Raw genomic sequence first — 23303 nt, forward strand, 5'->3', positions numbered from 1 at the left:
GCAGCACAGTTGCTATGAAATACAATTAGCTTTCTGCCAGAAAACTAAGTTATCAATATAAAATTGTTTTTTTCAGGGTCCCTTCTGTCTGCTTGTAAAAGTACTGCTGAGTCATTAGGTCAAATATTTGTCCACAATAACAGACATGGCTATCTGGTATTTATGGTGTACAGCTTAGACAACTTAGGAAGTGGGGGGTGGCGGAGGGACAAAAAGAAGTTGCAGAAGTAAGTTGCATGCACTTGACACTAGCAAGGCTGTGATACCACAAAAACGAGAGATATGCTTTAAGGCTTGAATGCAGAGGGAAAAGTCTCCCAAGAAACTTATTTGTTACAAATTCTGTCCTTCCATTACAGTTCCCTGCAGGCATCTCAATTCTGATTTCCTGAGGAACACAAAGACTCATCCATAGGTAATAGAAATACTGAGATAGGTAGTAAAAATAGTAGTTTACATTTTCCTATTATATATTAACTGTCTTAGCAGTTCTGCCACACAGGAACATGGAAATATTTRGCTGCGAAATGGCAAGAGACACTGGAAAGCCAATTATGACAACTGTTCCCTTTTATCTCTCCTTCCACCTGCCAAATATTTTCTGAAAAACAACTGGAAGCAAGAGCTCCTTGTGAGAAGTATCCTATGGTCCTTGCAATCAGTATGTCACTTTTTTAGAATGAACAGCTGCTCCTTCCTAAAACAGAACTTCAATCTTTCAAGAGAACAGTCAACACTTTCCCATGCTGTGCCAGAAATGAGTGTGGCTCCTTTAAATTTTTAAAAGGACACCAGTGACTAGTTTGTTTCGAATTTTCATATATCTTCTAGAATGGATGCATTACCACATCCCTGAAGAAAATATTATCTTTCCATTCACTTACTTTAAAATGCACATCAGCAACATGCTGTAAAAGTGGTTCTGAGGCTTCAGCAAACAGCCTGAGATTGCTGATTTCTGATTTTCACACACTGATACAGTCATATTCAGGCAATGACATTCCTTTTCACCTTATGTTTCAGGAACATTAGTAACATGTGCCCAGAGAGGCTGTGAGTCTTCCTTACTGGAGATACTGAAGAACCATCTGAATGCAATCCTGTGCCATGTGCTCTGGGATGACCCTGCTTGAGCAGGGAGGTTGGACCAGATGAACCACTATGGTCTCTGCCCATGCCACCCGTTCTGTGTGTAACAACCTTGTGAATGCAACAGGTGAGTCTTGAAAGAATTCTAATTAAATCCTTAGATAAAACAAACATTTTTCCCAGTAGATAACTAATTAAAAAGAAGTCAGTACAGGCTGCCTTGAAGGTTCCATTTACTCAGACAATATGTTCTATGTTCTGACAGCTATATTCAGCAAAGAATGAGACCCGCAGATTCTCTAATACCTTTTCATTGTTTTCCCCAGGGCATGGTCCAGCATGATTTGTATGGACTGCAAAATCATTGCAAAAATCCTACAGGACATTGAAATACATTTCCTCTGCAGAAATTGAAGGAACAACCCTGCACAAAGTATTTCACTTTTCCTGCCTGTAAAACCAAGACTCTCATCTGGCTCAGGAAACAATTTACAGTACTTCAGTTTAACTCTCAGGTACCTGTACAGAATTCTATACTAGTGTCATTCTACCATCAAAGAAGGCAATTCAGAATCATGGAGGACCTCAAAACCCTTGGAAAAAGTAGATACTGATAAACAGAGATAAAAGGGAAATTATTTTTTTAAAATATTGGAAACATAGACAAGTATTTTCTTTAAAGCTAGTAGCCCAATAACTAGCTCAAGTAATGATGAATCAATTCTCAGATCCTCACTGGCACTGCTATCATGTGCAAGAGTCACTTATATACAAGCACTTTACTGCAAAATCACCTTTCAACAACTGAATATATCAACATTTCTGTCACCACCTCCTTTACTGAATCTCAATGAACATCGTGAAATCACTGCATGTTCATGCTTCCTAGAGGTCAGTAGCACTACCAACAGGAATTACTTACTCTGGAGGAGGCATTTTAGATGGTTCCACATCTCGGAGAAACTCGCACTGAAGAGCTTGTTCAGCTGTGCAGCGCTTGCTGGGATCCAGGGCAAGCATATAATCAAATAAATCTAATGCAGCTGGTGGGATGCTACGAAAGTACAAAATAGAGGAAAGCACCATATCTTTATTGTGCATCACACATTGCTATGCATTATTTTAATAAACACATCCCTTCCAAGACAACTGATCATTAAGCCTTCAGATAACTTATATACTAACAAAATACACCCACAACCTGCACTTGAGAGCCAACCAAGCTTTCTTYGCTTTGCATCATTTAACTACTTGAAACCTTGTCCTTACAAATAACATAAACCCATATTTTTAAGCCAAGACTATATTGTTACTTTACACTTTGGAATTTACCACCAGAGAGTTGCACTTTTGACTGATCCATGGACAATAATTCCATTGCTTTAAAGATTTTCATCTCATTGTATTAACAGAAAAATAAATTTCTCTTGAAACCCATTGTACCTGAAGGAGGGGAACAATCCCTTTAAAATAAGCTTACAGCTGTTTTCCATACCTTTCACTTGTGATATATACCCAAAACTAATCCAATGGTAGTACTTTAGAACATACGGTTCAGGTAACTCCTCTGTGTTAAGTGAATTTATGACATAAAAAGACTGTAATGCTAACCAGACTACATATTTAGCTGCAGCCAGTTTTACTAATAAAAAGCAATTAAGTACTCTTTTTGCTGCTTTTTAGACATGGCAACAAGCMGGTGTACCAAACAAATGTTTCCTTAGGTGAAAGCTAACAGGCAGTTGAAATTTTAGGGCCTTCTTTCCTCTTCTTGAAGCTCCTATTTAGTAAGGGTTAATACACGCTCTGGGGGTACCATGGGAAGGACAAGAATCTAAAGCCATTTCTTGTTACACCTGATCTATTTCATTCACTGGAAAATACTTAAGTTCATAAAGTCTCTGGGAAAATTTAATGCTATTACAGTTGACTAAACTAATTCTTCATCCTTACAAAGCAAACTCTTCTCTCAGTTTTCGACGATACTGCTTCTTTGGTTTCATTGTGTTGAAATAAGCTAATTTTATAACATCAGGCCACACTGCTGGACAAGGACTTCCGCAAATTCGGCTGTACCAAAAAGAAGGGAAGAAAGGGTATGAGATCCAAAACCACAAGAGAGCACAGCTGTCCATTTTTATTCTTGCATGTACAATGAAAAAAAAATAATTTTCAATTTTAATCTTCACGTTATTTCTAGCTTAAATGTCTTCACCGTCAAATGCCCAACATCATTAAATAATGGTGAATTGTCTACAAAGGGTAACCACCCCCTATAGACTAAACTCAGTTTCTGCCTCAGCCCAGCCCACATATCCTCCACATAAATGTTCTGAAAAACTTAACCAATTACATCTGAAGGGTACTCCAGGTATCTGACTTGAAGAACTAGACAGCCCACATTAGGTGTAACTTCTGTTCTTAGCTGCCAATGCCATTGAAGAAAGATACACCAAATAGCTGAAAAAACACTTTTCACTGAGAAATTACTTAACACTGAAGGCATAAGAGAAAAAAAAACCAAACAACCCATTAAGTTCTAAAGGCAGAAACCACGAGAACACTTCTGTATTTATTTCATTTATGAGATTTACGTTTTACGCCTCATCCATCTCTACAAACGGAGTTGCCCCTAGTCTTATGCCTCACATTTCATACCCATCCTTTTTTCCAACCAAGGATGGCTAAGCACAGCAGACAGACATCTGAGCAGAAGAACTAAGAAGGTATTTCCATCTATGCAAAGTTTCAAATTCGGATTCAGGCAGTCATAGAAGGACATTTTACAAACACATTTCCCTATTTCAGCCTTCCTTTTTATTACATTTAAATGGATAGTGTAAGAGACCTAATCATCAACTAGTTATGCCTCAAGTGCTGTGCATACCAATCTGACTTCATGCTGCTTGGGGTATGTAACTTTAAGGAGGGAGAATAAAAATTATAAATCTCTTACTATCAGAATTTATTTCAGTTCTATCTTTGAACATTAAAGGTAGAAAAGATAAAAGTAGAATTGTTGACTGCAATATGATTGCAGCAGAGATATTGATAAAACCAATACATTTCATTCAAAGAGAAAAAAAATGCATAGCATCAATAAGGAGGAAAAATGAGCTACAAACAGAAGCTTCCAGCAGAAGGAAATCACAAAGTTTTAGGGTTTTGTACTAGAGGTACAACACAAAGAAAAACTTCAAATTACTCATACTCATGTGCTTCAACGCCATCTAGTGCTCAAAACCAGAAATTCCCAAACTCAGGAGTTTAATTCTCCTTATGCAAAAAACAACCATAGATATGCTTTGCACCTCCTAAAAACTTCATTTTTTTCAGGCCAGCTAATAACACATTACACAAAAACATGCTAATGTTTGATCTGTTTTGAAAAATACCTAAATACAGATTTTTTTAAATAATTTTTATTACATTAATTTGACCATTTACTGTTCACATTCTATGTTTTGTAGGATTTACCCTCTTTCCCCCTTGTTTCTAGAAAGAGCACCTCTTCTCATTTACAATGTCAATTATGTTATTAGAATCAAGAGCAATTTTTGATTGCTGAATAAAGGGAAATAAAAAGATGCTCTGGTTCCACTCAATTAAGTACTTACCATTTTATGATTTACTGAGAACAAGGAAAGAAACAGATTTTTTATCTCCATCAAACATCTGGCAGTTATAAGGGAAATATTTCCACAGAAGTAATAAGGTTCAGGTATGTATGTGGTAGGCTTGAAACAAGAACTCAAGGACAGCACTGTGCCAAATACCTCTTCCTCCCAAATTCCACTGATCCTTATTATTGTCCATGTTCTCATTTTGATTTGCTGCAAACAATTTGCAACAGCATCTTAAAAAGTAAGAGCAATTTTGATTACTCTCTCTTTACAATTTCAGTAATAGGCAACTCCAGCTATTCTACAAAAACCTGTCTTACTCATCAACTGTACATTGCTACTAACACAAAAAACAAAAACACTTTCTCCATGTCTGTGACGAAGTCACTTGTGTAACATGCCACTCAAAACCTCTAACATGTGACCCAGGGCAGTAACTTAGCACTTGCAAATGCTTGCAGTGCATTATGTCAGATTTTAACACTAAGAAAAGTAACGTGCCAGTTTATGAGGCACCTAATATGTACCAGTGCTTGCAAGTTACCTTATAAGTTCCAGTTGAGCAAGTTCTTGATTTGCTTGAAATATTGGCTTTTTTGTAAAAAGTTCACCCAGGATACAGCTGTAAAACAATTTTGCGTAATTCCATTATCATGGCTTTCAATAGATAGAAACATCTAATCTTGAGTTTTGGCTTGTTTTTATCCTTGCTATACTTCTGTCCAAGCTCTTACCCACAACTCCAGACATCAATAGCTGGTGTGTATCTTTCTTCCCCAAGCAGCAGTTCAGGAGGCCGATACCATAATGTGATGACTTTGTTGGTATATGGTCGGCTGTTGGGAGGAGGAAAATGAGAGGACTATCATTTTAGCACGATCACACTTCTGAAAAAATGATACCTTAAGGACTTTACTTCTGGTGACGCTGTTTAAGAACAGTACAATCTTCCACTCTCTTTTAATTTTAGTCCTTCAAAACTGTAACTGTACAAAAGCAAACACAATTGCCTGATGAAGGCTACAAAAAGTCAGGTTGAATATAAGTAATAATCACACAGCCACCTTGATGCTCTGTGAATTCTGTATCTCAATGATTACTCAGAATGCAATACTGTATATTTATTACATTGCTAGTCATTTCAGGAGTAGTACCTGCTTAGATAAAACCAGTAACTTTCATACAACTATTGATTATTACCATATTGAATGTAAGATCTACACAAGCATTTTAAAAAGAAGAAAAAAATTCACTTTTCCATCTTTAAGTATAAGCAAAAAAGACAAAGCCTTTTTCTGGAACTACATCATTCAACAATTTTGATTCCAAAGCCTGCATGTTTCTAGTATCTTCCTATATTTCACAACATCTTTAATTCTCCACAGCTCTAACCAGAAATTTTGTCACTGTGAATAATCCTTTCCACTCTCCCATTAAAGGAAAGATTTCTACTTAGACACACATTTTGTTTTGTGCACAAGCTGAACTACAGAATAAACAGTTCAGAATGGAAAACAGAAAAGAAATGTTCGATTTTGGTTTTGTTTCAACCAGGGTGTTTTAAAAGTGATCCCAGAATTCTTTCAGTTTTAACAACTCACTGTTACCAACACTAAGTTTTTCCAAATGGAAAGCAGAGTAAAATTAAGTATGACTGACCACACAATAAAGCCTAACAAGCTCTTATAACACTCTCAGTAGTACAGGTATCCTTTCTGCAAAATCACCTGAGTCTTTTTTTCATTAACACACTCCCAACCTCATTTTAAAAAGGTAGTCTGTTTCCAGAAAAAAATCCCTTTATTTAACTCTGCATCAAGTTTTCCTCTATTAAATGTTTATATGGTATGGACTATTTCTACAGATACATTACTCAAATATAATAGTATATGGTGGTTTTTATTTGAACAGTTGTCTTGTCATGCAACCTGTCATATCTCCTGCTCCAAACACATAATATCCACCAGAATAACTTTTAAAAGAGAACAACTACCACAATCAATGGGTATTTACTTAAATTTTTATTTCTTCCCCATTATGCCACTACTAAATTTCATACCCTTTCAAACAGTATTAAATTCTAAACAACAGTAAGCCAAATGCAAAGTACATGAATTAAAACCAGCAGCTATTATATACTTGTTGATATACATTAATTACATCTGTTACTGCAGGTCAGGAGGAAAATGAATGATAAAAAAATTGCCTGAAATCTACTAATGAGATTTTAATTATTCTCCCAAGTTCAACTGGCAATTCTATTAGCTAGGTTAATTAAATCCTAATCTTGATTTCATTTATGCATAAAGGCATAATAATGTTGCTGTTAGATGTACAGTAAAATCTGTTATTTGCATTATAAAGACACTGAATTTTTAATCCTTAATGAACAGTGAGTTTTACAGACAAACTTTAAATTCATTTAAAAACAGACATAAAAAACTCCAAGCAAAACATGGTAAACCAGAGGGGGAAAAAAAGCCCATTAGGCCAGTTTGGTGCACGTTAAAGCAAGAAGGTAGAATAACATCCTTTTATTAAGTACATCACCAAAAAATAATTAGCTAGGAGCTACTTAAGATTATCTCACTTTGCTATTATACTCAACAGCTGTCATAACTGTACTTACGGATATTTTCCTGAAATTAGAGTTCAGAGACAATAGCTCAGTGAAACTAATGCTATCAATGTTCATCAACAACCTAAGAGCTACATAGAAAACAATAAACCCATAAAGCTAACATTATCGATATTATTTCCCAAATCGGTCACGCAAAGACCAAAGTAAGCTCAGGCATCCAGCCACCTCTGTATCCAACCACCTCGTGGACATACTACTATAGTAAACATTCAGCTTGAATTTTGAAAAAACAGTTCCACATGATAAATACAACATTGCAAAGTTCTTGATCRTAAAAAACTGTGCACCTGTTTCCTGGAGTATGAGCAAAACAAAGCCAAGAACAACAGAAACTCAAGTCACAAGAAGTTTCAGAATAACTTTTATTTAAACTTGTATCTCTGTTTCCAGCAGATTCAACAGCATTAACTGCCTAAAGAATACAATGAACCTCTTAAAATGTAAGGTTAAATCTTATACAAATGTTTATTGAATGGGAACTGTATGCAGCTTTGTGTCAGCAAAAAAAAACTGCTTTCCCTAAATTAAGCCTTCAGTATACCAAGAGGAGAAATATACCTTAGGTTTACAGGACCAGAAACTTAGGACTGTAACTTAATTTCCAATTAATGTATGGCCAGTCTCTACCATTATTTATCCAGAACACCTCRAAATGCAATACACGTGCAGAGAGACTTTTGTGGTTCTATGCAGTGTAAGACAACACGCATTTCTTTCCATTTCCTAAGCAATTACTTGTATTACAGTACAGTAACATTTTCTCTGAATCAAACAGTCTTCTGACCCTCATAATAGTTATGCAAAAAGGTTAAAATTCTGAATGCTTTTTCACAATATAATTGTATCTTACCTTTCTTCAGAGTTGTACAGCCGAGCAAGCCCAAAATCTGCAAGTTTTATCTGCCCTCTGGTGCAAAAAGGAAAAAACCATTTAGTTGCTAATACTGTCAAGATATCCTCCCCCAAAATCAGGTCATGTTTAAGACTTAAGCTGCAACTGATCTTCATCAAACCACATTAATGAAGAGGTAATACTTTGCAATCTCTGCATCTCTTTAGTAAACAGTATGCTAACTTACTGAATAGCAAAGACAAGTAAGCAAAATTAGGTATGCTTATCAAATGGCATTTACATCACTGGATGTTAGTCAAAATTTAGGTCTACACCATAAAATATTCAAGTCAGTAACTCTGCAGGAAAAAACTGAAGAAGAAACTGCAGTTTTCTCACTGTTAGCATGAGCATTGGGAAAACAACTATCAGCAGTAATACTTCCTTCTAGGAAGCCATCAATGCCCTGTTTTGTACATTTGAAACACACCCTTTAAATCACAGTGACGGACTAGATAAGGGCTTCTATTTTTGTCAGCAGCCAACTTGCTGAATGATACAACCCCTAAACCATTCCTGAGTTTTCCCATATATGAGGGGAAGAATAGAAGATACAGAGCTCTTGCCCAGCAGTTCCCACAGCTGAAAGGCACTGCTCAATGACCAGAAAACTTGTGCTATTTATAAAGTCTGGATGATTCAAACAAAAAGCTATCTGCAAGCTTCTCTAATACATGAAATTAATGTTGGACTGTCATATGTGGCTTTGCTTTTCTGTACTGATGAGCTTTTATGACTCCCACCACTTTCAAATGCATGTTAGCAAATTATGGCAAGATTCACTGTTAGCATGACCATCTTCTGGTAATAACATGTACACTATCATTTTGTGATAATAAAATAAACAGGTTATAGTTTCCATCCACTTATTTTCTCAGCTGTGTCCTCTGATTTCTTGGAGAACCTCTGTAAACAAAGAAATGTTCCCCTCAAATTAACATGCTTATTCCTCAGAAGTCATTTGTGGAAGATAAATGTATTTTCTCAAAAATTTGTGGAAGCTGCATATCTAAAAGATACATAATCCACATGTTTGGCTTCAGGCTGTAACTGGATTACAGAATTAGGAATTTTGAAACACTGGGTTAAAATTATTTATTATGATCTACTATCACATTTTTCTGCTACGGGTGGAAAAATCTAAGGATGCTCAGACACTATCTTAKGAGAAAAAAAAACCCAACTCTGTAACCTGGATTGGAGAGCACAGTAAAATTATAAGCTTCTCTACCATAATGCATTCTTCTCCACCATCAGGTTACACTCAGCTTCTGAGTTCCCAAAGATGCACAGAGAAACACTAACCCTGGAGATTACAGGCAATAAGATTAGGTGTCTGGGCACAGTGAGTAATGGGGAGAAAAGTGTGATCTGTTTAAGAGTCTGTATCATAATCTGAAAAGACTGCAGTAGGACACAGAGTTGGAAACTGTCTAATGTCAGTTCACTCTAAAGGAAAAAGGAGGAGGAAACAGAAAATTTAATTTGGAGAAAGCCGGGAGAAAACTAGGCCTAYCAAAACAGACCCTTGATCCACTTTGCCCAGGATTTCATCTCCCATGGCAGCATTAGATTTTTAGGTAGAACATGTGAATCCCTTGCCTTTGGGGCTCATCTTCCTCAACCATGACCTACAACCATTGTGCTAAGGATGCTAAAACAGATATCCCTGTCCATTCCCATCAGCAGATGTTAATGATCCCATCCTTGAATGTGCCTTATGTTTTTTGGCACTATCCAGAAAGCCTCCTGTGACAACAAATCCCAGAAGCTTCCTACCTACTCTTTTTTTAATGATACTCTCTTTTGCCGTTGTAAACCTGGCTCTTACAGTTGCTCCCTGGATTTAGTACCCCAGGTTTTGATGCACAACAGTTTGTAATGGAATCATCCACTACCTTCATACTGCCTTTTTTATTTGTTGCTGCTGCTGCACACCAAAAACACCATGCTTACTAATCTGATTTGCAATTACCACATGTTAAAGTAGTAAGAAACAAATTATTCTCCCCCTTTGATAATAGTAATAACTGCAAGTTGAGGCATGCTTGAACATGCCTGATCAAATACTTTTTTAAAGCATTATCCTGACTGATGAAAAAGAGAACCTCAGAATTGTGAGGAAGAACCAGCCTAGCCACACTCCAATCTTGAAATGAGATGGCAGAAAGAATAGACATCAAACACTTAGGTCCTCCAATTCTGCTTTAATATATTTGAACTCAGATAATTTCCACCCAATACTCCTGACTTGGCAGGATTAAAACTTGAGTCTTCTGTTTTAAGACAGATTAAGTTTAATAAACAGCTGCAGTTTCCAGTGTTAAGCACAAACATTATCAGATTAGTATTTTACAACTGATTTTAAAGAAACTAGGCAATTTAAAAAAAAAAAGTTTTGCTAATGACTCCAAGTACGTGAAATGTGAAGAGTAAGAGAATGATTTAAAGATGTCATTAACATATAATTTTTGTTACATACATTTAAGTAATATCCATACCTATTRTTTAGTAGAATATTTGAGCATTTGATATCTCTATGCAGAAAGTTCTTCTTGTGGCAATAGGCCAAGCCCTCCATTAGCTGTCTCATAAAAGATTTAATATGATTTTCATTAAAATGAACCAAACCAGATTCCAACAGTCCCATCAAGTCATGGTCCATATATTCAAATACCAGGTAAAATGCACCTAGACAAAAAAGAGAAAGGGTAGGAAAAACACTGAGCAAAAACTGATCAATACCATTGGTGTTGCCTACTTTTTAAGAACAGAAGCATTTTTCATACTACTGCTTTCATTTTCTGCAGTATTTATAGCTGTAACTCATGTCCAGTGAAATACAGTACAGTAAAAAGTTTTAATAAATTGCTGTTCTACATGAATAATTATACTAATTATACAAATGTTTGTGAAAAGAAATATAATGTTACCACATGATGCCTTAGTCAGATGAACATGTACTCTCCCTCCAGCTCTCAATTTCCATCCATTTTATTTCAAGAAACATTAACTGTGTTAATATTACCTAGTTTGGAGAGAAATCTAGAAACAAAATACTACAAGCATTATTGTGCATTACTGTTCATCTGTCATGACTCTGTGACTAACTTTTTAAAAAGATTTCTGTGCAATTGGGTCAGAAATAAGCCTGCCCTTCTCAAACTAAAAATACCTATAAGACAGGACCAAATGAGAAAGCAGAACTATCCTACCAGTAATAGCAGCTCTGCAAAGACAGACTCCTTATTTTAAGTTGCCACATAAATACATTAAGCACAAGAGAATCTGGTCTCATCTCACATTAGACTGTACAATTCTACAAATGAGCTATTAAAACCAAGGCTCTTTGATACATATAAGCACTCTTAAAAACGATAAGTACTGAATGCTTCAGAAGCAGCAATAACCAATCTCCAGCACAACCATTCCCACTACAATCCACGTTTTAGTACCTCATTCTTTCCCCTCTTCCCTGGGACACACAGAACACTGCAAACCCTGCAGAGAGCAGGAAGTAATGCAGAAACCACATTCAAGTGGGTCTGTCTACCTTGCATTTCCAAAAACCTCTCCTGAAATCCACCACTACAAATAGCTTCTGCCTAGCAAGAACTCATTACACACTCTTGTTCCTAAATAAGTTTCAACTCAGAAACTAGTGAAAGTCTTGGAGCAAGAATGAGAAGTCAGCTTGACAGAAGCCATACATACACATGCAGACACRTCTAATGAGCTGACTTTTAAAATTGTTTAGTAGCTGAAAAGGGAATAAAGAATGCTAGGTCCATCTTCTATTCGGAAAAAAGATTACTCATACAGTTAGTGTTAAACTTATAACAAAGACCAACATACACCAGCTAAACCGCAGGCCACTGCATAAGACATTCAAGAATTTACTGTTCTTAATTTAGGTGCTTTTGTCCTGTTGTACATTGTACAGAGCATGCAAAATACTCATCATAAAATGCCCCTACTGTTGTGTTCAGAGGAGGTGGAAAAGGTGAATCAAGCAGGTAAAACACAATCCCATCACTTTATAAGGTGAGAACAAAGTATTAAGAGCCATGAATAATCAGTCCATTGTGTTACTATTTGCATAACTGAGTTCACCAATCCAGTTCATCAATACAACATGGAAAAGCACAGAGGCTCCTAATCTTGGTCTTTTGAAACTAGACACTGACAATATGCTGTAAGATCCACTTCAATGACAACTGCTGAAGTATGAACCACGACATATTTTAAAATGCCTTGAAACAAAACACCTCATATTAATGTTGCAGTGCCAGAATAATCTAGATATGCCCTTCAGGGGGCATAAGCTCAACAAAACTGAATGCCAGTGAATCTTGGTACCTTCTTGCTCTGGAGTACAAGAAGAAGTTAAAACTCTGTGGCAGCAGCTGGCTGCACGTGCATTTACGACAAGGAGAAAGAGTGACTGTAGAACTGTTTAGTGAGAACAGCTGCACAGAGACCTCTTGTTTATATGCAAAGTAGGATACGTGCCTTGAGCTGTTTCCTGCTCTGTCACTAACTCCCAGGATTTTTTTCACTGCTATTTATAACCAGCAATCATAATTGGCACCCTCACGCAAGAAAGAAAGCTGACAACAATAGAGAAGATTCATAAATAAAGAGCAATACCGGAAATTGAGGTCTGATTATTTATAATCTCTGCAACTCTTAATAAGAAACATAAACTAGAACAGTATAAATGCTAAATATTCCTTCCTTATCAGAACAAGAGCAAATGCACCGATTCATTACAATTGTGCATTAAGTGCCTCTCTCCTACTTACATGTTATTAAAATTTATTTAAAAAATAAAAACTGTTAATCTTAATTCCTTATGAGAAACTTTAAAAATTGGTCTAYTAACCTTGACAATCTTACCATTAAAACCTGATTTTCAGTATTATTTAAGCTATATTCAGAAGTGACTGTAGCTGCAAAGAACTTAGCATGTAAACTGAAATGGGACTCCTGTTAATTTATTCCTAGACAAAYGTGGGTGCCCTTCTCTGACAGATCTGTAGTTTCTGTCAACAAAATCGTTTTGTTAATTTCAAATCTTCATTGCTTTCTTATCAGACTGGGGGATTTGATCCTCCATAACAGGGAAAGAAGCCATCATTCAGGAAAAAGAAAAGAGTCACGGAAGACATCACAAGTTAACTATGCACAGGCAGAAATGTGCTTACTACAACTTAGTCTGAGTTCAAATTAACAGCATACTGTAGTTCTATCAAAACAAATGCCACAAAAATATCCATTTCTCAAAAAAGTAAAACATAACAGAAAAAAAATAGTTTCTTCTTTTATGAGGGCACCATTTCATAACTTGGAGGTTACATTTCAAAATTATGTTTTGCTTGACGCTAGCTTTGCCCACCATCCCCATTTCTGGAAGCAGTGTCATCAAAACCTGATGGGGTTCAGCAAGGGAATGATTAGAATTTAGAATGATTAAAGGATTAACACATCTCCTCCTCTTGGACTTTAACACATCTCCTCATATGTTTCAGGTCAAGGAGCTCTAACAGAAACAGGTTTCTTAACAAAAAATGAGCTGGGGTATAATGCAGTAAAGCTACGCCTACAAGAAGAGGTAACTCAACAAAACACAGCAATAATGATGTGCAATAAACAGCAGATTTTCTGAGAGGCCAAAAAATCCTAACAAAACATACTTTGTGCTTTTGTGACACAGGCAGGCTCTGGATTTCTTTGGACTGTCTTCAAATCACACAGATTCAACAAAACAGGATGTCAAGTTATGCATTTGTTCCCAAAGATGCAAGTATTTTGGTCGGGGGGGNGGGTGTGCAGGGAAGAATCATCCGAAAGTCTCCAGAGATGATGGCTTTTACACAAGTATTTTCCAAATGTAATTCATAGAAAAGGTATTCAATGTATCACAAAGTATCTGATGAGACAGATCAGATGAACCAGAAGACCAGAGGTGCATTATTACATAAAAATTTAAGTTCAATTCTAGTAAAAATGCATTACAATAGTATCTCAAAATACAGAGATGCTTTAAAAAAAAAACAGTATCCCTGCCTTGTTCAATGCATAGCACTACAATGCTGAGGTGTGAAACTGGTTTTCAAAACGAGACCATCAGATTTTCATTTTGCTATAAGCCTCCTCAGCTTTTTTTTTTAAAGTAGTAAGAGGTTGAAAATACTGAGATAGACTTTTTTATAGGGAACCAGTAATCTCTCTTCCAAACTTTTGAGTATGTCACTTAAAAACATGTAATGTAGCCCACAGTATTAAGGACAAAGTTGTACAAACAAAGCCATTGCTGGCTTGCAGTCCAATGTTACTATCTTTAAAAGTATCCTCAAATCGAGCACTGTAAAGTGGGCCCAACACTTACATTATTGTCAGAAAACTAAATGTGCTGTATTTCAAACTACTGAGATCCAACCGAAAAAAAAAAAAAAAAAAAAAACTACCAAAAAAAAGTGAAAAAAAAAAAGAAAAAAAAAAAATAAATAAAAAAAAAAAAAAAAACCACACACTGCCTTAAGTGAAAAAGCAAATGAGCAGTATGTCCGGATGTGACACACAGCCTTAGACACAGTATTAACTTTACTCACGCTAACCAGAAAAACATGATAGCAAAAATGTTCTCATTCCCTACTCTTACAAGTGATTATCAGCAGGGTTTTCCAAGTCATATTTCAAAGCTATGGGAAACATGTAACATACATTAAGCATATGCATGTTCATCATATGGGCAAAATACTCTGCTTTTACTGTAAGCTCTGCCTGTGTAACATATTACTACCACTTTTCTAATGGTTCTTTGCAGCCTTAGAAGCCTTCTTCTAAGGCTTCTAATGCAGCCTACTTTTGCATTTGCAACACTTCACTGTGAAAATGACTAAACTTCCTCCCCCTTGCATTCATTCCCTGCACAGACTACTTGGCCACAACTCAGTTATAAATCACTATCTCACAATTAACTACTCATTAGAGGAATACAGAATACAGTGCCTGAAAAAAACCCACAACTTCCATCTTTTCACAGACAAGTTGTAACAGCAGTCTCATTATCCTGCTAATGTTTTCAAGAAACTATCAGAACTTACTCAAGTATGAGAAATTAATTCTATTCTAGCATCTCCAGAGAAGCCCCTGCCCTTGAAAAATTTCAGGAAATGCAGTTGTCTTAATATGCTGTTAAATAAGATCAAGAAATTCAATCAAAAGTGGTATCAAAAGCACAAATACAGACTTGGACAAAAAATCCCCATTTCAAATTAAAGAGACACAGTTTGAGGTACACAAAAAAAAATTTACAATTCAATTCTAAACATGGCACTAAACAGAAAGAAAGAAAATTCATTAACAAGTCATTAAATATTAAGTGAAGATTCAGTGTGGTCTCATTAGCCAAGTAGGTTAGACACAATTACATAMAAAGACTAAACTGGCTGTTGCAGACTGTCCGGATTTTAAGGGGATCCTGACCACTGAACCYGCACTACTCTCAAGAAACTATTGCTAGATGCTTCCCACTTTTAAACACAATAAAAAAAAGCACGTCAGTGTCGTACACCCTTCAAGGTATTATACTCTCTAAAGATGGTACAAAAAAATCCAAACTAATTCCTGTTTGATATTCACCTCCTGAATCATCGTCACAGGATGTTTCAGCTGGCCATGCAGTACACTCAGCATTTTCTACCTACACTGGTGCTAAGCATGCTGTATAGAAACTCAGGGAGGGAGAGCAAGGAAGAAGAAGAGGTACCACATTCCAAACACTCTCCTCAGCTAAACTACATAACAAATTGCCCACTGGACACTAAAATACTCCCAAAATGATAGGTATGTATCACTTAGACCTAAAATAAAACAGCCTCCATTGGCAAAACACCACTCCAATATCTAAAGTATCAAACAACAAAACTGCATGATTTTCACTCTGCTTGATTCTGTAGACTAAGGAGAATGCAGCAACACAAAGAATACAGACTTCTTAGAACTAAAGGAACCAAAAGAGTACAAGTCTGCATGCCTTCTGTTAGGGGGAAAACATTACCACTATACAAGTCCTGCTTTTCATTCTTTAAATTTACTCTTCTTCTAGCCCTCAAAACACACATGCTCAATCATTAAAAAAGTAGCTGAAGCACAATTAAAATAAAATCAAGTTCTAAAATGAAAAACAGCTCTTCAGCTTTCAGCCTACAATACTCTAAATAGTATAAGAAAGTACTGCTGAAAAAATAAAAGGTTAAAAAAAGCTCAAATTAAGAGCTTCCTATTATCGCTAGCCTCTCTAATCCATGGGTGCCAAGGAGTCAAACATCTGTTCCTCTACAGCAAAACTGGAATCAAGCAATACATTGTTTTATCCCAAAAAACATTTGCAGAAAATGTTTTTATAAGCAAAAGGCACAGCTGAGTTAAACAACTTTTTACAGTATTTAAATCAAAATTAAACTCCCTCGTCAAGCATCACAATTTGCAATCATGTTTTTAATAAAGCTTAACTTCAAATCCAGCATAGCAGACTATCACAGGTCCAAGAACAGGTCCAGAAAGAGCAACCCCTCCATTAGCATACACACCTTTGTCCTTCTTGAAGTCCAAAGCATCTTCCTTATCCGTCACTATTTCCTTCATGTTGATAATGCTTTGGTGATTAAGCTGTCGAAGAATCTTAATCTCTCGAATAGCTGTAATTGGAAACCCTTCCTTTTCATTATCCAGACGTACTTTCTTCAGTGCTACCATTTCCCCTAAGAGAAAATTTAAATAAAACCCATTTAGATTAGCAACCAAACCATGGGATTTAGTATTGATTTGTATGTTTGTTTTTAAAACCCTGATGCTTGCACCAAACACTATGCTGAACAGAAATCAGCATCACACAGAGAAGCAAAATTACAAACAAGAATTTTCAGCTATACACTAGAAGGTCCATCTTCTCCCTCCTGTACAACTCATTCACATATCCCAAAATTCCACACCATGTCCACCAGTAAAGAGTGATAACCAGCATAAGCTTTAGAGACAGAGGCCTGTGACTGCTCTGGATTTGTTAATACCACAGGTCAGAGTGCATATATCTAGCCACAAATACCACACTGATAAAGATATGAGGCAGATGACTAAAGAGTTCTCCAATTCATCAGTATAATGTACTCATGATGGAGGTTGTTTAAAGACTATATATGCTAGCTCARTCATTTTGGTTTTGGAAGTTTATTGCTGGGTCTGGGAAGTTTTTGACAGACCAGGTATCTTTGTTGGTTTTAAAGAGTACTTATCCTACACTAATTTATTTGATACACTCACAATAGATCACAGTCCAGCATGACACAATACCCACTTACTTTGAAAGCCCATTACACAGCTTCTTCCTCCAAAGTATCTCAAAGGCCATAATGCCACTCTCCACACAGGATTTGACTCCAAAGCTAACAGATTTGGTTGCTGTATCTGTATGGACCCATTCAGTGCAAAAACCAACTACTTCTACAGGAGGTTTAGAGATGACTGTGATGTACAAATAACCTGAAATTTGCTAAAGATGCAATAAAGTTACAGCAGGATTAAAAAGCCATTGTGCAAAGAAGAGGATCCCAGGAGATACTAATAATGATTTGTACAGGTTCTCAAAGTAGAGGTAAAAACCTGTGACAGTTCAACTAGAACTGAGGTTTGCTAACTGAGGCAAGGACAGGTAAAGAATGAAGAAGGAACTATAATTACACTGCTTATTCTTCTGGAGATCAGAAAATCTCCAGAAAGAAGGAACTGAGGCTGGTATGTGGCCCTATGGGATTCAGTTACTGCTAAAGTAGAAAATTATTCAGCATTCAAAGAATGCACAAATAAGCCAGAAAGGCAAGCAGTCATAGAAAGAACTAACTGAACATAAAACAATCAAGCAGCATACAGCATATATAAAGAATCTAGATAATCTATTTAGAAGCAGTGACAGTATTATATATCCTAGAGGTGACTGCTTACTCATTTCAGCAATAGTTTAACAAATCAAAAAATAATGTCATTGTCATTAAAGTCAGTTACATTTCAAGAAAAATATCGCATTTGCAACTCTTCAGGGCTGTGTTGCACAGCAGCAGATTCTCTTCCTACTATGAAYTAGTGACTACTGGAATACAAATAACAATGACCAAATTTTATGCAAAGCTTCTTTCACAATTATATCCCTTTACAAACTTCATTACTGTCTGCTGACCTGCCTAGGGTGACATGTAGTTTCTCCAGGATATTTAACTTCTCTTTTTCACTAGCTCAACTTCGTACAAAGCATAAAACCCCAAAAAATAAGAATTAGAATATAAGACTGCTCAGCATGGTTTCAGCCATAGCTTTACAGATCAATGATTTTTCAATGCAGCAAACAATAATTTCTCATTTAAACAAATGCTAGACTTACAAGTCAACACACCAACAACTAAAAGCCTCCAAACATGAGAGGGCAGAATACCACAAATTTAACTCAATATAAAACAAAATCCAAAACAAAACCATCTTTTTCGTTTAAAATTGTAGGATTATGTTTACTTTTTTGAACTTACCTGTATCTTTATCTCTGGCTTTGTAAACTTGCCCATAAGTGCCTTCACCAATAATACCAATTATATCAAATTTATCCACACAGCGCTTTCCCCAGTCTATTTCTTTTTCTTTTGTTTCACCATGTCGTGGTCCACATATTCTAGAAAGCAACAAACATTTTAAAAAATACAGCTAGTATATCTAGGCACTGTCTTGACTTTGAAGACACCCTCAACACTAACCATTTGAGAAATTATTAATTAACTCTCTTATTACCATTAAGTGGTAGTAAAACCATGCAGCTTGAGTAAAGCCACATTAATATTAAAAATGTCATTAAAAATAACTCTTTCGACAAGAATATATTTTAACTATTATCATTTCAACTTGCTTGATACGCTTTAAAATAGGTTTAATAAACATACTTTGGTCTTCTCTTGCTATGTAACTGAACTGCTGGTTTCTTTTCTTCAGGACTTTTGGGTACCTCAGCTCCTCCAGGCAACTCAGGTGGAAGTGGCAAGTCTGCAAGCAGATGGCGAAGTTTCTTCTCTGTTTCTTTAACTGACTTCACTGAAAGATTATCTCTCAAACTATTAAAAGAACACAATTTTGCTAATAAGTTGAAGACAGTAGCACAGTAACATAATGGAAAAACTTACTAGAATTTTTTTAAATACATTCTAGACTCTCAATGCTCCCAACATTTCAAATTTCTGCTCCTAGAATTTGCAGGACTTGGATAAATGGTGCTCACAAATAGCTCTCCGGAAGATGCACGGCTATCATTCTACAGAACTGTGAAATCAGATCTTTCTGGCAAAAGCTGARGTCAGATGGCACAGGAAGCTTTACCAGGCCAGATTTCTTCTGCCATATAAGCTTCTTTCCAAGCTAGACTATTACAAAGCTTTAGAGTTCAGATGCTGCCAAACATCTAAAGTATAGTGGTAAAATCTGTACTCTGACTTCTCACATAACAAAGAAGATGTAACTAATCCAGTCCTCTCCAAAATTGATCTCCATAGATAATAAGCTTTATGCTCATACTAACAATGCAAGGCAGTACCAGGCTGTCCACCTCACCTCATTTACAAATTCTAATCGCAYACATCTGCTCAAACACTCCAGATTCAACACATTTCTAGTGATTAGAATGCATATCAAGTGGGAAAAAAATCACATGAAAAAATGACAATGTTCTTCTTACATGGGTTACTGATATCTGACCAATTTTTAACCAGCCTTAATTAGATAATACTAACTGTTCATCTCTGTCTTGAGAAAACTCCCCAAATACACACACAGCAATGTATTCCTCTAGCAATTATTATACACAATGACCTTAGTTCTAATTGGGAATCATAACTGCTGCAGGATTATTTTTCTTAAACATACAGTTCTATTTTGTTAGAACTTCTTTTAGTGTAGCTAGATTTGTTCAGCTACTGCATATCCAGTAATTTTAAAGCGACAACAATCTCTAATCTTTATATAACTACGTAATTGTTTATCCCCTACAGAATTCTCATGTAGTATTCACTCTTCTAATTTCTGTCACTGTATCAATAAAACTTAAGTAATGCTTTGAGGGGACATTTTCCAGGTTAGCTGCATTTGTCAAATTGCACCATTCATCCTACTCCGTGAAGTCCTTCTACAACTTCTTATCTGCTTATTTTAAAGTAGATAAAGCAGGAACTACTGTAAATAGAAAGATATTGCCAACTCCCAACATGGAAAATGCATACATTTTTTCTTACTCTACTTGCAATTAGCAATCCTTATATATACAAATAAAGCATTCCAGTGTTTTGCATCTGTCTATGCTTCCCCGTGAAAATTGGACATTTTTATGTCTTTTACCACTTTCCAAAGCACCACTGCCCCATTTTAAAGAAGCATCACAAGGAAGCATTGTGCCCTCATCACAAATATAATGGTTAACATGCTATAAAGAATAAACCACCTTAGTGCAGTGCATGTTATTGCCATGATAACATGCTCTTTACTTTTGAAGTTAATATATTAGTATTTCTCTCACAATTTTCCTCCAAAACTTTCAATATAAGTGAAACTRTAACAAATGAAAAAGCTTCTGAAACAGATTTTAAGTGGCACATGAAAAATAGAGGCAGACAAGAGCAGCCTTTCTTTTCAGGTCTGCTAAATCACAATCATCAACAATCAGGGCAATTTTTCCTTTCCGCAAACCTACACTGTGGTGCTGCAAAACTGATGCTCCTTTAGGTCGCTTATTGGTGGGTTGTGAGACTTACTGAAGTTCACACCCAATATGACATTAGGAACCAGTTCTGCATAGCATCAAACTTTTTGTTGACAAAATTTCCCCATAGTAATTCTGAGCCCAAGGTAAATATCTTTACCCTCCTCCACCCTTAAAAACATTGATCATTTTTTCTTTGATGACTTAAGCTTTATCATGATGTGTAATTTCTGATCAGAAATTTGTAACATACTATAGGCAAAACTAAGTAAAGCATAAAAGGCCTTTTATTACTTCTTGTTAATCTTTCTAACGCAGCTGTTTGCAAGCACTAAGCTTTGAGCCCAGTGCTGAAAGAACCATATCAATTGCAGCTTAACCCCTCAGTTTAGCTAAACTTAAAACAGGCAATCCATTAAAATACACCAATAATAATCAGAAGCAATTAGCCAGCTTCAATGTGAAATCTCACTTCTTATTATTACAATTAATATTGCAATGCCACTCATATTTAGTTAAACTAGTTAGCCTAGTTTTTAGTTGAAACAGTAAATCTTGCTCACATTATCAGCAATCTCGTTTACCTAGAGGATGGCTTTGTTGCAAATGTAAATGTAATCATACRTCTGCTACACCACTATTACATTTGCTAGAGTTTAATGCTAAAGGGCAAAAAACTATTTCTTTTATACTACTTAAAAAAAATTATAACTGTTTAATACTATGTTAGGTTGTGTTTATTCCCAAGGCCTCCTACGTACTCTTAAAGTCTAATATAAACTTAAATTACTAGCAAACACAASAGAAACATTTACACCTCTAGCTAAAAAATTCTGGCTTACTTGTGAGGCAATTTCTCGCAAGCATGTGAGAGGCATGTAATACCTTCAGTAAAACAAAATTTAACCTCTCTAACAGCATAATTTTCCAATACCACACATCCTCTCCGTCAGGACTATGAAGAGACTTAACATAGTCTAAATTCAGATGACACTTGGAAGGCAGAAATTAATTTTTTCACTACAGGCCAATTTTTACACTTCAAAGTTAACAAAAATGACAAGCCATGAACCTCACTTCCATTATATATACACTCAAAATAATACTGAACTTTGAGATAAATTACCCCAAAATAAGGCATATGCTTTAAAGCAATTGCCTTTCAAGGGGAAGAGAATCTTTACTTCAAACCCCAGCTAAATAAAGAAATTTCACATATTGCTACTGTATTCAACTTTTCTCCAGAAGTATGTTTATGTTCACATTAAACTTGAGTCCTTGAATGCATCCTTTCATCAGTCCCAAAGCTTTTCTGTACCAGCAATTTTTAAAACATTTCTTCAGTAGACTGTTTATTGTAAGATCCCTCTTAGATCAAATTCTTCTCTTTTCAAGAACTAATTCAATTATTTTAAAGATTAAATTCCTCTAGTTCACCAGTTAAGTAAGTGAAGAGCCACAGCAAATTAAATAGTGCATTAGCCTGATCTAGTTTTATATTTATTTTCCAAAGGAAATAACAACAACGATAACAAAAATAAACAACCCCAAAAGCAAATCTCTGTCACAACTCACCTATCAGTTTCTTTATCTTCAGGCAGCGTGGGAGGCAAAGGCAAGGGTGGCAGTGTGGAGGTCGGTAGTGCAACAATTCGATCCTTCTCCTTGGCTACTACACTTGGTGTACTTGGTTTGCTTTTCTCTTTTACAGTGACTGGTGGCTGTTTCATAACAGTCAATTTATTCTCTTTTACTGCTGCAGGCTTCTGTTTAGTGATTTTGTCTGCAATTAAATTATTTTCTGCTTTTGTTTCAGGAAGCAAGACCTTGGCTTTGGCCTTGTCATTTTTCAAATTTGCACCACTGGTAGGGGAAGGTGTATGCTCAGTTTTGATTTTCTTCAAGTCCTTAACATTGTTCACTTGAAGTGCACTTACAGCAGTGTCAGTGTTTCCTTTGGTTGGTGTTGAAGTATTGGAAGCTTTTGCACTAGCTTTGGCTGCCTCAGCAGCTCTTGCTTTTTTGTTTTTATTCAGCTCAGCAGCCAGGCTACTCTTCAGAGTCAATGTACTAGGAGAAATACTTGAATGACGACTTCTGGATCTAGACAATCTGTGTCTGCTACGAGACCTGGAGTGCCTTGATGAAAATGGACTTCTGCTTCGAGATTTTGCTGATCGCCTGTTTCAAAAAAGTAAAGATTTACCCAGGTAAAATTAAGTCTAGCTGCTTTCCCAACATATCTACTTTTCCACTACATTTTTTAAAGCA

General features: G+C 36.0%; 1 protein-coding gene and 1 long non-coding RNA gene across 5 annotated transcripts in view; one reads left to right on the top strand and one right to left on the bottom strand.

The window, feature by feature from the left end:
* Positions 1–23303, bottom strand: part of CDK13 (cyclin dependent kinase 13) — a 45981-nt gene that overhangs the window by 10122 nt on the left and 12556 nt on the right. For all 4 annotated transcript variants that reach the window (XM_057371365.1, XM_057371367.1, XM_057371366.1 and 1 more), the window contains exons 2-11: positions 22608–23213; positions 19231–19398; positions 18826–18965; positions 16843–17013; positions 10747–10936; positions 8204–8260; positions 5447–5548; positions 5257–5334; positions 3043–3159; positions 2012–2143 (exon numbers count right to left, since the gene is read on the bottom strand). In XM_057371365.1, the coding sequence (XP_057227348.1) occupies positions 2012–2143; positions 3043–3159; positions 5257–5334; positions 5447–5548; positions 8204–8260; positions 10747–10936; positions 16843–17013; positions 18826–18965; positions 19231–19398; positions 22608–23213 (1761 nt within the window). The remainder of the gene's footprint in view (positions 1–2011; positions 2144–3042; positions 3160–5256; positions 5335–5446; positions 5549–8203; positions 8261–10746; positions 10937–16842; positions 17014–18825; positions 18966–19230; positions 19399–22607; positions 23214–23303) is intronic.
* LOC130576589 (uncharacterized) lies at positions 225–2080 on the top strand. The gene is made up of 2 exons (XR_008965674.1): positions 225–1216; positions 1416–2080. It is a non-coding gene; the product is annotated as an uncharacterized LOC130576589 (long non-coding RNA).

Source organism: Malurus melanocephalus, unplaced genomic scaffold, assembly GCF_030028575.1.
Source record: "Malurus melanocephalus ecotype Western Australia unplaced genomic scaffold, MMel_1.1 scaffold_145, whole genome shotgun sequence".
Classification (NCBI taxonomy): Eukaryota; Metazoa; Chordata; class Aves; order Passeriformes; family Maluridae; genus Malurus; species Malurus melanocephalus.